General features: G+C 60.1%; 1 protein-coding gene across 7 annotated transcripts; it reads left to right on the top strand.

The window, feature by feature from the left end:
• The first annotated feature begins 2,300 nt into the window (after nt 1-2,300).
• On the top strand, nt 2,301-13,283 carry SEMA4C (semaphorin 4C). 7 transcript variants are annotated; one of them, XM_032351952.1, is made up of 15 exons: nt 3,328-3,782; nt 5,823-5,966; nt 7,491-7,639; nt 7,987-8,049; nt 8,228-8,326; nt 8,427-8,523; nt 8,671-8,787; nt 8,882-9,033; nt 9,121-9,296; nt 9,626-9,770; nt 9,883-10,105; nt 10,241-10,353; nt 11,317-11,474; nt 11,562-11,629; nt 11,714-13,283. In XM_032351952.1, the coding sequence occupies exons 2-15, from the start codon at nt 5,858-5,860 to the stop codon at nt 12,541-12,543; spliced, it is 2,499 nt and encodes an 832-aa protein (XP_032207843.1). In that variant the 5' UTR covers nt 3,328-3,782; nt 5,823-5,857; the 3' UTR covers nt 12,544-13,283. The 7 variants fall into 7 exon arrangements, with proteins under 7 accessions (XP_032207839.1, XP_032207841.1, XP_032207837.1 ...); XM_032351948.1 differs by lacking the exon at nt 3,328-3,782 and adding an exon at nt 2,301-3,290 and having other exon boundaries at nt 5,826-5,966; nt 8,882-9,296; XM_032351950.1 differs by lacking the exon at nt 3,328-3,782 and adding an exon at nt 2,301-3,290 and having other exon boundaries at nt 8,882-9,296.
• The last annotated feature ends 412 nt before the right edge of the window (nt 13,284-13,695 follow it).

Below are 13,695 nucleotides of genomic sequence, written 5' to 3'. Positions count from 1 at the left end.
TTCCTGGCCACATCACAGGGCCCCCTGGCCGGGGCACCACGGAGGCCCCAGCGGCATCAGGTAGGCCTGAGATGGTCTGATAAAAGTGAAGGCTCTGATGAGGCAGCCTCCTTCGTGTCCCTCTAGGCTGCCCCGGCTTCTGACACTGTACATCCTGACAGCTAATCCTCAGCTCTTCGGTATGCTCTGGAAACCTGGAAATCACCTTTGAAATTTCCCCCCTTTGTTCTTACTGCCAAGGGCAGAGAGGGAAAGGTCTAAGAGGCTGAACTGGGGAGTTTCCAATTCTCGAAGCTGTCCCTACCTGGCTCCGAGAAAGAGATCATTCTGTCTATCAGCATAGACACCCGGGGCCTTTCTCCCCAGTCCTGGTCCTTGAGCACTGAGCCCTCCTCCCCTGTTCCCCAAACACACTTGTCCCCAAGGGGGAAACAGATACCAAGGAGAAAGAAGGTGTTGGTGACTACTCAGTCCCTCCAGAGATCTAGCGGTAACCTGAGCAGAGGGGTGTGCTTCAAGGTCACCCAAGGGCGTCCCATATCCCCTGGGACATGTAATGGGCCCTCACTGGAACTGGCTGGAGGCTGACCAGATATTCTAAAACCGGTCTGGGACCAGTTAGAGACTCAGTCTCCTCCAGGCCAAGAATTCCACAGTGCTGCTGGCGACTTCACCACTTGCTCTTTCCAGATCCTTAAGCCCCTGGGAAAAGGCTGAGGGATATCCTGATTGAAGGCCCTGGAAACGCAGCATCCGGGGCTGTGATGACGGATGTTTTCCGGCTTCCTTTTGGTGATGGTGGCAGGGAGGGGCTGGGAAGGGAAAGGCTTCCCAGGTGGACAACTTTGATAACTCTCTTCTAGGAGGAAGTAGAGGAAGTCCTTTTCCTATGTCCCCACTCACCTCAGTCCCCAGCCCTCCAAAAGATCCCTGAAGGGTGGCTGACCCAGGCTTTCTCATTTCCCCCTCTGTGAGCTAACAACAGCTCTCGGATCCTTTGGAAGTTGGCCAGGAAGTGCTCACTGGAGAACCCCAGTGTGAACCCTGGGCTCCACTCTGGTCTGAAAGCTGCCTTGCAAGAGCTAGTGGTAAGGAGCTCAAGTGAGGGACACCATGGCACATGACCAGTGTGTGGGGGAGAGACTGGGAGGTTGACTTTCAGGCAAGACCCCTGGACCCATCTGTAGGGACTGAGCTGAGTCTGAGCTGAGCTGCCAGTGGATCCTTGGAGAAACTCGGAAGGCATTTAGCATATGTGGGCTTTCCTTGACTTGGCCACAAGCAGATGAGCAAGAGGGTCTATCAGGGCCTAAGGCTTGAAGCATGGGTACTTTAAATAGAATTTATTTATTTGACAGGCAGAGAGAGAGGGGGAAGCAGGCTTCCCACCGAGCAGAGAGCCCGATGTGGGGCTCGATCCCAGGACCCTGGGATCATGACCCTAGCCGAAGGCAGAGGCTTTAACCCGCTGAGCCACCCAGGCGCCCCCGGTTGTACTTTTATTAAAAAGTATGAATCATGAGCAAATAGTCATGCAGGAAACTTTATCCTCTGCCCACCCACCCATGGAAAAGGCCAGTGCTGGAAATTAGCAGCAGGAAATGAGTGAAGGTAGAAAAGGGGAGTGGGGTGGAGAGCTGCAGCCTTATCTTTGAGGAGCATTTGGGAGGGAAGGGCTCCCTGAGTCTGTTAGCAGGAACAGAGAAGCCTGCCATAACATACAGAAGACTGTCCCTGCCAGTGAAACCAAACCACCTTTTGAAACTTTCCACTGGGGCCGTCTTGCAGGTGGAGCTCTGCCTGGTGGGGGTTGGAGCAGAGGTGAGGGAAAACAGCAGGAGACGAGTTGTTTAGGGCTTAAAGGTTGTCCAGATGCACTCTGACTTGATGGAAAGGACTGGGAGTCCCAAGACCTGATTTAACATCCTGACCTTGCTAATTATCTACGTTACTTTGAGCAGGTTGCTTCATCCTTCTGAGACTCATTTTTATCTGCAAGATCAGAGACAAAGATACCTGCCGTTTGAACGGTGGTCAGGGTGGATGATGTGAGGAAATGAATGTGAAGGCAGGTGGCAAAGTGTAAAGCACAGAACAGATATGAGTGCTATCTGCATATCAGTTCACCTCCACTCAAAAAGACTCAGGGTCTAACCTGGAGGAGGCGTCACCCCCAACTCCCTCCCAGCCAGCAGAGGCAGAGCCTTCCCTGCCCACCCATGCTAACTGTTAAGGCTTGCAATCTATCTCCAGAATCTCCAAGACCATGGCTTTTTTTTTTTTTTTTTTTTTTTTTTTTTTGCCTAGTGAAAAGGAGCTGGGAAATAAGGCTTTGGCCAGTTCAGGAGAAGGGCCCTTTATATGTACCAGCAAAGACCCAATTGTTACTGAATCCAAACTGGGCTGCTTTTCCCAATTATCTCCACTACTCTTCTGGTCTCCATTTTTAGATGCCAAGTTTTAACTCAGAACAAAAGCTCCTGTCGGGACTGATTTATAATGCAGATTTGCTGACCGGGCCCTCCAGTGTTCCTCTCCTCCAGGACTGCGCCCGCTTAAAGTCCCCACCAAAGCCTTGGGGCTCCAGTCTCTTTACCTCTGTCCTTTGCCCCTAGCCAAGAGGAGGCATCTGTGTCTGGGTGCTGATGGGGCGGCTTCCCTGGGGTTTGTCCACTTGCCCAGCTCTGAGGACCAGCTGGCAAGGTCCACGCCAGCATCACTCCAGCGGAGCGGGCCAGAGCTACAAGTGACTTCTAGGAGCTGCTGTGGGCGGAGGCAGGCGGTTCTAAAAGGTGGTAGCTCTCCAGCGCGCCTTCCCCTCAGCTGCTTTCATCTGAACTTTAGGGCTCGTGTCACTTGTTACTCAGCCTTCTGGCATCAGAAGGACTCATTTCTTGGGGGCAGGCTCTGTGCAACAGGAGTCTCCCGGAGGGCTGTCTTCCGGGGGAGCTAGCTGGGCAAGGGCGCTGCTGTCCCTCTGTGTGGAGCATGAAAAACAAGGAGCAGACTCTCCGGAGATTAGTGGGTCTAACTGGTTGGTAAGACCGGTTCCAGTCTGATTGCGGGGGCCAGCTGGTGTTGGGGCCAAGAAACGAAGCAGAATTTCGGGCCAAAAGACCCATTCTGGTCTGCCCCAAAAAGGAGCCTCGATTTCTCCGGCACCCCTCCCCCGGATACTCGCCCCGAAGGGACTTGCCCGCGTTGGTTCCAGTAACTGCAGAGTGGGGAGCTCCTCGGTCCCATTCCCGAGCCCAGCTGCCCAGCCTTGGGGGACACTTCGGAAAGACCCGGTGAGTCCGATCCCCTCAAGGCAATGCCCGGAGTCCCTCCCTCGCCCCACCTCCCCGCGCTTGTGGCGTAGACCGCGACTCCGAGGCGCGGGGCGGCAGGGCGCGGGGAGGGGCAGGGGTCCGAGTCCGCCGGCGGGGAGCCAGTGGGGGGGGGGTAGGCGGGTCGCGGCGGGTCGCAGCCCCCTCCTGGGCCGGACCTCGCGTCCCGCCCCCGGCCTCCGCTCGACACCCCCCACCCCGCCTGACGTCAGGGGGGGAGGGGGCGGAGAGCGGCGGCAGCGCTGGTGAAAGACCCGGCGCCCGGCGCGGTGGCGCGGGGAGCCCAAGCCCAGGGGCGCCGAGGAGAGCAGGGACCGAGGGGCGGTGGCAGAGGGGACAGCGGAGGAGGGCGGGCGGGCGCGCGCAGGCGGGCGGCGGCGCGCGGGTAGGGGCGGACCGTGATCCGAGCCGAACGCGAGGGCGGCGCCCAGGGATTCAAGCCGCGAAGAAGAGGTGAGTGAGGCCAGGGTTGCGCGGGGCGGGAGCACCAGGGCTACGGGGCCGCCGCTTTGTCCCCCGACTCTCGCAGGAGCCGCCGCATGCGCGAGGGACAGGGTCTGGGGGCGCACGGAGGGCTAGCGGCGGGGACAGCAGTCGGTCCGAGATCCTTCCTGCGCCCCCCGCGGGCTGGCCGGCGGGGGCTCGGGAGCCGGGCAAGCCGTGCCCGCAGCCATCGCGTCCCGAGGCGCGCACTGGTCTAGGAGAGCGGGGCTACGCGGAGCGGGGGTCCCCTGTGTTGTCGGGTCGGCGGCCAGGATCCTCTCCCAGGCCTCCGAACTGCCCCCGGCTCCCCCACCCCCGACGGAAAGTTTGGGGCGGGCTTGGACTGAGGCCGATGTTGTGGGATCGGATTTCCCTGCCGCGGCCCCCCGCCCGCCCGACCGCTCCGCTGGGGAGGCGGGTTGTCCTGGAAAGCCAAGCTCCTGACCCGAGCCTGGCCGCCCAGCCCCTGACGGGAGCGCCCGCCCTGCAGCCGCGGAAGCGCCGTTCGCGCCCGGCTGCTCGCGGTGGGCTAGGGTAGGGGGGCGCACCGCCTGGGCCCCGCGCTCCTCCTGCCCCCACCCCACCGGCTGCTCCTGCTTCCGCGCCCTGAGAGAAGCTGGGGGTGGGGGCATCGCCGTGCTGGCCGATTCTCGGAGCGCGCCGTGGGGTCCGGCCCGAGCCTTGGGTAAGGGGCAGAGGGAGGGCTGGGGGTGTGTTGGGGGGACGGAGGAGGGAGGGGTGAACGTGTGCCTAGCCCCCCGCCCTTCCAGTGCTGGATACTGGGCCGACAGGGGGCGTCCGCCGGCCAGGCTCGCCACGCTCCCTGCGCCGCCGCTTTGTTTGCATTCAAATCCCGGGAGCTGGGGGAGGGGAGAATCTGGGGTGAGTGGGTGACCAAGGACGAGGTCTTGGCGGGGACCCTTTGTTTTGGGGTGAGCAGGTCCCCAGCTTCTGTGTGTCTGTGCCCGGCACTGGAGGGCTGGGGCACTGGCAATTAATGTAGATGGCTTGCCCAGGCCGGGGTCCCAGGGCGCAATCCCTGAGTTGGGAAGGTTCGTCAGACCCGGCGGGGGGAGCGCAGCAGGCGCCGGCCCTGCACCGGGCGTCCCCGGCGGTCGGAGCGCGCTCCCCACCCGTCCCTCTACTCCCCCAACCCCCGCCTGAGAGCTTCGCCGGGAGATCCCTGATTAGACCGGAGCCGGCTCTGTTGTCCCGCCGCCCCAAAGCGTGAGGGCTAGTGTCTCCTAGGAGGCTGTGCAAGGAACAGGATGAGGCCCTGGTCATTTCCACGCCCATCCCACCCACTTCCTGCCTCCCGTCTTGGGCAACAAAGGGGCCTCGGGAAGCTGGGCCCCTTAGGCTCCCGGCCCCACTTCGGCCCTGATGATTTGGATTAAGGGTTTGGGGCTCTGCCTGGCTATTGTCTGGGGGTAGGGGAGAGGCTGGGGCCGGGACCCCCGCAGGGCCGGCTCCATCAGGTGGGGGGGAGCAGGGGAGGGGTGGAGGGAGGGGGGCTTCTGCAACCGCCCACCCACTGTATGCCCCTTTACCCAGCCGAGGGGTGCCAAAAGATCTTGGGACTGGCTGGAGCCCAAGTGGGGGAAGGTCCTGCTCCCAGAGGTTATTTTAAGAAATCCTCAAATCTGTCAGGCTTGAATGTGGGGGAAGGGGTCCCTTTTTAATTTCTTAAACAACTTCCTGTTGGGAGGGAGTGGGTGAGGGCCTGGAGGCCAGAGAAGGTTTCTTGGAGTGTCCAACCCTCCAGCTGACTCAGCTCCTCCCCTCCCCTCTGGGATTCCCACCTCTTTTGGAATCTGTGGGGGCTGAGGCCAGGTGTTTGGGGGGAACCAAGTCTCTGCTTCAAGGATTGGGTAAGGAGGGAACCCAGGAGGCTCCTGGGGAGGCTGATCAAGTCATATGTCCTGTCAGTTTCTCCTGGCATGGGCTTGTGTGGGCCCCCTTCCGGTCTGTTTTCTCTGGCTGTGATTCTGACCCTTTCTTTTCCCCCAGCAGGGCAGCTGGCCTGGAGCTTAGAGGCATTTGCCATGGCCCCACACTGGGCTGTCTGGCTGCTGGCAGTGGAGCTGTGTGGCCTGGGCATTCGGGCTGAGATGTGGTGGAACCTGGTGCCCCGGAAGACCGTATCTTCTGGGGGTGAGTGACTAAAGTCCTGAGGAGGAAGACCAGTGTGGGGAGGGGAGGCCAGGAGGGACTGCAGCGGGGAGAGGAGCAATTGCCCCTAGATATGCCAGCTTTATTCTGCTCTCGGGCTCAAAGCCTACAGGTGACACAGCTGTCCAAGAAATGGGAGTGAGTGGCCCCAGGGACCCAGAACTGGTAGTCCTGGGATATCCCTTCTTCAGATGATTAGGACTTGGCTGCCCCTGTTAGGCAAGGAAGAGAGACCCTTCTCTTCTGTATCATTCTCCCCATGCCTTACTTGTGGAACTAGCACTTGCACTGAGAGCCCACTGAGAGAAAACAGAGCCCGGATGGGCATAAGGCAAAGAGTGTCATCACCCCCCTCCCCAAAGTTCTCCTAGCTTTTTGCCCCCAGGAGCCCCCTTATTAACCATAATACACCCCCTCTGCTACCTTGACACTTGTGCCCTCTGGTGGCTCTGGATGTGTTTACGCACGTGCTCCTGGTGGGGGGACAGCAGACCTGACAGCCCTTTGATAGTCTTTTGCACACGCACACACCTGTATTAAGAGGTGATGTCAGGTTGTTTGTATCATCAGTGCACTCTGGGGACCTGGGATGAGCTCACCTCCCACAGGCTCCACTCTGGTGCTAATGAAGCCCTCCCTTGCTAGCCTGTGTCTGGCTCCAAAGGCTCAGGTTGATTTAGGGGGACCCTGAGGACAGGTGGGCAGCTATTTGGGGGCTGATGTAGGAATTCTCTGTCGTAGTGTCGTAGTGTCATAGTGTCTTGCATGGTGAATAGTAACAGGGCTTCAGTGCCTTCTCTGGTCCCAGGCGTCTGGTTCCCCCAACCACCCTGGCCGGGCCTCCCAGCCCAATTCAGTCTCCCTCATTCCCACCTGTCCCAGTGGCCAGCCGTGTTTGGATCTCTGGCAGCCTGGATTTGGGTCCTGCTGGACTGAAGAGTGTCCTCAGGCAAGCAGTGCCTATAACTTCAACTTCAGTACCCTCTGCTGTGCCAAATCCCAGGCTGGGGCCTGGCCGGAGCCTGGTGTGCGCAGCGGGTAGCAGGCAGCAAAGAAGGAAGCAGTAGCAGAGGAAGCGGGGAGGGGGAAGAGCCCAGTTCTGCAGCCAGAGGTGCTGTTGACCCTGAGAGTGAGGGCCATCAGTCTGATGGCTTCCTCTGGCCGGAAGCTGTGGCTGAGATATCCTTCCTTCCTCCTCACCAGCCCAGATTTGCTGCCTCCCAGGCTGGGAAAGGCCAGGGAGGCTTGGAGGGAGCTGTCAGAGCCAAAAGGCTATTAGAGAAGGCTTTTTATTGCCGTTCAGGATGCTTAGCTGGCATCCGCTTGTGGGGTGCTAGCTGTCATGTGGGGCAGCAGGGGTGATTAGGCCCAGGAGACCACCATACAGAGGAAGGCTGATTCTGTGGGGGAAAGGATGCCTGGAGCCCGGGAAGGCTTCTGCCCATTCACCACCCTGCTCACTCCCTCTCTTGTCTCCCCGCCCACCCCCGCTTCTTGGCCCTGCAGAGTTGGCTGCAGTAGTCCGGCGGTTCTCCCAAACGGGCATCCAGGACTTCCTGACGTTGACCCTGACTGAGCAGACAGGGCTTCTGTACGTCGGGGCCCGGGAGGCCCTGTTTGCCTTCAGCGTGGAGGCTCTGGAGCTGCAAGGAGCGGTGAGAGGTGGGGGAGCGGGAGGCACACAGGTGTGGGGAGAGTGGCAGGACCCAAAGGGGTGTAGCCTGATGAAGCTGGCCCCTCAGCCCTGTTCTTCCCTGTGGAAATCTTTGCCCAGTTTCCATTCCCACCCTTCTAGCAGAGCAGACACGCTGCTTCCCTCCTCTGCAGCTTTGCAGCAATCTGGGGCTTCGGTTCTCTGTTACACTCCCGGGCAGTGGGGACTGTGTACGCTCCCTTCTGGTGTCCCCATGTAGCTGCCACGAGCCATGCCTGTGGCAGATACTCAGGGCACGTGCTCAGTGGCTACTTGGGATGTTGATGTCTCCCCCCACCCCCTTCCCAGATCTCATGGGAGGCACCTGCTGAGAAGAAGGCCGAGTGCATCCAGAAAGGGAAGAGTAACCAGGTAGGTGCTCAGGATACGGCCAGGAGAGCCAGAACCACCCCCCCATAATTCTGTTGGCCAGGCCTGCAGTTGTCCCCCACCTCCACCCTCTCCCTTTGTTCCAGACAAAGGGAGAGGTCCTTGTGTCAACCATGTCCCATGTTCTCATAACTTTAAGTGAACCCCTTTCTCTCCCCAGACGGAATGTTTCAACTTCATCCGCTTCCTGCAGCCCTACAACACATCCCACCTGTACGTCTGCGGGACCTACGCCTTCCAGCCCAAGTGCACCTACATCGTGAGTGCTGCTTTCTCCCCTCAGCCCCCATCCTCACCCTACTCTGCCCACCCTCCCACCCGCCCCGGGCGCTTCCGCATTGTCTCTTCCCTGCCCCTAGGACATGCTCACCTTCACTTTGGAGCGTGGAGAATTTGAGGATGGGAAGGGGAAGTGTCCCTATGACCCAGCTAAGGGCCACACCGGCCTCCTTGTGGGTGAGTGGCTGTCCCCACGGCAGGCTGGGGGAGTATCCTACCCCCACTCCACCCCCACCCCTCCGCCAGCCATCTCATTGTGGATCTGCGTGGCCTGAACAAAGTTTCATGTCACTTCTGGCCTGCCTGATCCGCTGTCTTCCATAGACGGCGAGCTGTACTCGGCCACACTCAACAACTTCCTGGGTACAGAGCCAGTTATCCTGCGCAACATGGGGCCTCACCACTCCATGAAGACAGAGTACCTGGCCTTCTGGCTCAATGGTGAGCCCCGAGGAGCTTGCGTGGGGCCCAGGGGGAGCCATGGGTGAGAGGCCCTGCAGCACCCGCCCTGCTAACCCTCCTCCCCTTCCCGTAGAACCTCATTTTGTAGGCTCTGCCTACATCCCAGAGAGCGTGGGCAGCTTCACAGGGGACGATGACAAGGTCTACTTCTTCTTCAGCGAGCGGGCAGTGGAGTATGACTGCTATGCAGAGCAGGTGGTGGCTCGGGTGGCCCGTGTCTGCAAGGTACAGAATCCTGTGGTGAGTGGGGAGCCCCGGGAGGCCTGGTGGCTCAGCGGGCCTGCCCAGCAGTGCCCCCTTGCTATCTGCCAGGGGGACATGGGGGGCGCGCGGACCTTGCAGAGGAAGTGGACCACATTCCTGAAGGCAAGGCTGGTGTGCTCGGCCCCGGACTGGCAGCTCTACTTCAATCAGCTGCAGGCTCTGCACACCCTGCGGGATGCCTCTTGGCACAATACCACCTTCTTTGGGGTTTTTCGGGCGCGATGGTGAGTTGGCTGGGAACCCTGGGGGGGTGGGGGGGAGGGGGGTTGCCCAGGAGGGATGGTTGGAGTTGCGGGCCACTGGGTAAAGGCTTAAATGGTTCACTGATCGGAAGGCAAGGAGGATGTTGGGCATCTGCCCCTCTCTGAGTCCCCCCTCCCCCGGGGGAGGTGTGCAGTGCCCTTGCCCCTGCGGTAGGTTAGAGCCAACATGACATCACACATGGCCATGACTGCTTTGTGTGTGGGGAGGGGGCTACCTTCCTGGTCCATGACATGAGCTGGGTAAAGTGGACACCACACCTCACCCTTTGGTTCCCTCCTTGCTATGACAGGGGCGATGTGGACTTGTCAGCGGTCTGCGAGTACCAGCTGGAAGAGATCCAGAGGGTATTTGAGGGTCCCTACAAGGAGTACCGTGAGCAAGCCCAGAAGTGGGGCCGCTATACCGACCCCGTCCCCAGCCCGCGGCCTGGCTCGGTGAGTCCTCCAGGATGGGGATAGGCTCCTGCCCTCAGCCGCAGTAGCTCTCCACCATGCTGACAGTTCTCCCCTCCTCCCCCCTGCCCACGCCCCGCCCCCCACTCCCCAGTGCATCAACAACTGGCACCGACGCCATGGTTACACCAGTTCTCTGGAGCTGCCGGACAACACCCTCAACTTCATCAAGAAGCACCCACTGATGGAGGAGCAGGTACGGCCCCGGTGGGGCCGGCCCCTGCTCGTGAAGAAGGACACCAACTTCACTCATCTGGTGGCTGACCGGGTCACAGGGCTTGACGCAGCCACCTATACGGTGCTGTTCATTGGCACAGGTAGGCACCTGGGGAGGTGGGTGTGGCTGCTGGAAACTGGGTAAAGGCCTGTGTGTGTCGGGGCAGGGAGATCTAGAGATCCTCCAGGGGCCCCATGCCCTCTCGTTCTTGCCTGTCCTCCCCAACCACCCACAGGAGATGGCTGGCTGCTCAAGGCCGTGAGCCTGGGCCCCTGGGTCCACCTGATCGAGGAGCTGCAGGTGTTTGACCAGGAGCCTGTGGAAAGCTTGGTCCTATCCCGGAGCAAGGTAGTAATCAGGCCCTGTCCACCACTGTCCCTACACCTTCCCCCGTCTTTGTCTTGGCCAGGACAGGGCTAGAGAGGCACTAGAACACACCTCGCTTAGCTTGGGGCGAGTTCCAGGAAACGAGTGTGCTAACGGAATCTGTGCTCGGTGGTTGGCAGGCATTATATATAGCCAGGTCCCCGTGGGGGCAGTGTTCCCAGAATTGGGCCTTGGCAGCGGCTTGCCACGCTTCCGTCGGACCCCTCGAGGCTGTGCTGTGCCTTTGTGACCTATAGCCTCTTCTCTATGGTGCTGCGGTGGTCGGGGCCCCTGGGGCTCATGCTGCCCTCATGCTGCTGGCTGTCTTTGCGCCCCCATCCTTTCCAAGTCTAGCCCAGCCCATTCCTGGCCCTCCACTCCCTTTGCTGTTTGCCTGAAGTGCTGCTTGCACCTACTCTTCCTTCTGGCTAGTTTGTGACTCCTGTGAACTTTCGTGTACTCGCCCTTGACCAACTGTCGTGGCTCAGATTGTTCCCCAGAACGTGGAATAATGGCAGAAAGAAAGTCCGTGGTTGAAGAAACACGGATTGGCAGTGAGCATTCAGAGGAAAATACCTTAATGCTGTGCCCGTGCTATTATGAGGACTGATGGGCCTAGCGGAAAACAGGCTTCCTGCACTATTTATACTGCACTGAAGCATGTGTGTGTGTGTGTGTGTGTGTGAGTGAGATTATATTCCTCAGCCTCGCACTTCCACTGTTCCGGCCTAAGAAGGTCATGTCTCTAAGGTGCTTAGGATTGTGTCTGGCTTGTAGTAAGCCCTGGGTGCATTCTTCAGTCCTTCGATTTCCCTCCTCAGAGTTTAGTACTGCGCCCTTCGTCCTTGGGCCCCTTTGCCCTCATGCTCCCACGCAACCGTCAGAGCTGCCCCCCAGGCCATGTCCCGCCCTGGCTGAACCTCCTGCACCCCGCTTCTCTTGCAGAAACTGCTCTTTGCGGGCTCCCGCTCTCAGCTGGTCCAGCTGCCCCTGGCCGACTGCGCAAAATACCGCTCCTGTGCCGACTGCGTCCTCGCTCGGGACCCCTACTGTGCCTGGAGCGTCAACACCAGCCGCTGCGTGGCCGTGGGTGGCCCCTCGGGGTGAGTGGGGCTCAGCATGTGCTGGGACCGGGGTGGGAGCAGGGTGGTTGGAGCCCCAGTGCCCATGGACCCTGTTTCCCCAACCAGGTCCTTGCTGATCCAGCACGTGACGGTCTTGGACACTTCAAGCATTTGTAACCGTGGCAATAAAAAAGGTGAGTTGCCTTTTTTCTCCCTCTTCCCAGTAGGATGGGCCCTGGGTTTCCTGTGCTAACTCTGCTCACTCTCTACTATTGCAGTCAGGCTCACACCCAAAAACATCACTGTGGTGGCAGGCACAGACCTGGTGCTGCCCTGCCGCCTCTCTTCCAACTTGGCCCACGCCCGCTGGACCTTTGGGGGCCAGGACCTCCCTGCAGAACAGCCTGGCTCCTTCCTCTATGACGCCCGCCTACAAGCCCTGGTCGTGATGGCTGCCCAGCCCCGCCACGCCGGCGCCTACCACTGCTTTTCAGAGGAGCAGGGGGCGCGGCTGGCTGCCGAAGGCTACCTGGTGGCCGTGGTGGCCGGCCCATCGGTGACCCTGGAGGCTCGGGCGCCCTTGGAAAACCTGGGGCTGGTGTGGCTGGCTGTGGTGGCCCTGGGGGCCGTGTGTCTGGTCCTGCTGCTGCTTGTTCTGTCACTGCGCCGGCGGCTGCGGGAGGAGCTGGAGAAGGGTGCCAAGGCGGCAGAGAGGACCCTGGTGTACCCCCTGGAGCTGCCCAAGGAGCCCACCAGTCCCCCCTTCAGGCCTGGCCCAGAGACTGACGAGAAGCTCTGGGATCCCGTCGGCTACTACTACTCGGACGGCTCGCTCAAGATTGTGCCTGGACATGCGCGGTGCCAGCCCGGGGGCGGGCCCCCCTCTCCACCTCCTGGCATCCCCGGCCAGCCCCTGCCTTCTCCAACCCGGCTTCACCTGGGGGGTGGGCGGAACTCAAATGCCAATGGCTACGTGCGCTTACAGCTAGGAGGGGAGGACCGCAGTGGGCTGGGGCACCCACTGCCCGAGCTGGCCGATGAATTGAGGCGGAAGCTACAGCAGCGTCAGCCACTGCCAGACTCCAATCCCGAGGAGTCCTCCGTATGAGGGGCCCCACCGCCTCGCAGGGGCAGCGTGGGACGCGCGGCTCCTCCGTTTTTGCACAGGCACCAGCTACCTCAGGGACATGGCGCGGGCACCGGCTCGGACTGGGGCGGACCCTGCCCCGCACCCGCCCGGCCATGAGGACCTGCTCCGCTCAGCACGGGCACTGCCACTTGGTGTGGCTCACCAGGGCACCGCCTCCGAGAAGGCATCTTCCTCCTCTCTGTGAGGGGCTGTGAATCACGGACACATGGGACCCCAGCCGCCAAAACGTTTCAAGGCAGAAGTTGGAGATGTGGGTGTGTTTGTATCTAGGTGTATGTGTATGTGGGTGTGTGCATGTGTGTGTGACCTAGTCATCTTGTTTCTCTGTGTGTGTGTGTGTGTATGTGTGTGCGTGTGAGGTAGTCTTCCTTTTTCTGTCCAGTCTTCCCTTGGCCTGGGGTCCTCCTGGTGAGTCATTGGAGCTATGAAGGGGAAGGGGTCGTATCACTTTGCCTCTCCTACCCCCCTCTGTCCCCGTGGGGGTCAGTGATGTACATAATGGGGGTGGGCTGGGCAGGGTGCTGTGCCCCTTTTGGGAAGTCCAGGGCTCTGGGGTGGGCCTGGTCCTGCTCCTAGGGCTGTGAATGTTTTCAGGGTGGGGGGGTGGGAGATGGATTCTCCTGTGTGTTTTGGGGCAAGGGTGGGAGGGGCCTCCCACTTGGCCCTGGGGTTCAGTGGTATTTTATACTTGTCCTCCCTTATTGGGCTGGGAAAGGTTGTGTGGGGGGAGGGGGAGGGAGAAGGAGGGAAGAGGAGAGAGGGTGGGCATGCTGTGGATATTGCATATCCTCTCCCAGCCCTAGGAGGAGGGCTCCTAACAGTGTAACTTATTGTGTCCCCGCGTATTTATTTGTTGTAAATATTTGAGTATTTTTATATTGACAAATAAAATCAAGAAAACAGTAAGTGTTATGTGATAAGGGTAAGGCATTTGGGCTAAAACCTTCTGGGGAGGACTAGCCTCACCTCCCCATAGCTCTAGTGCAGCTGTCCCTAATGTCCCTGCCTGCTTGTGCCAGAGGGAGGATAGTCCAGGCTCCAGTGTTTTCCCACAGTGGTAGCTCTGGGGCTGGGAACCAGACCAGGGCCACAGCCTCCTGGGAGCCAGCT

This window comes from Mustela erminea, chromosome 7 (genome assembly GCF_009829155.1).
Source record: "Mustela erminea isolate mMusErm1 chromosome 7, mMusErm1.Pri, whole genome shotgun sequence".
Classification (NCBI taxonomy): Eukaryota; Metazoa; Chordata; class Mammalia; order Carnivora; family Mustelidae; genus Mustela; species Mustela erminea.
Note: the sequence above shows the minus strand (reverse complement) of the source record. Positions and strands in the feature narration are given on the sequence as shown.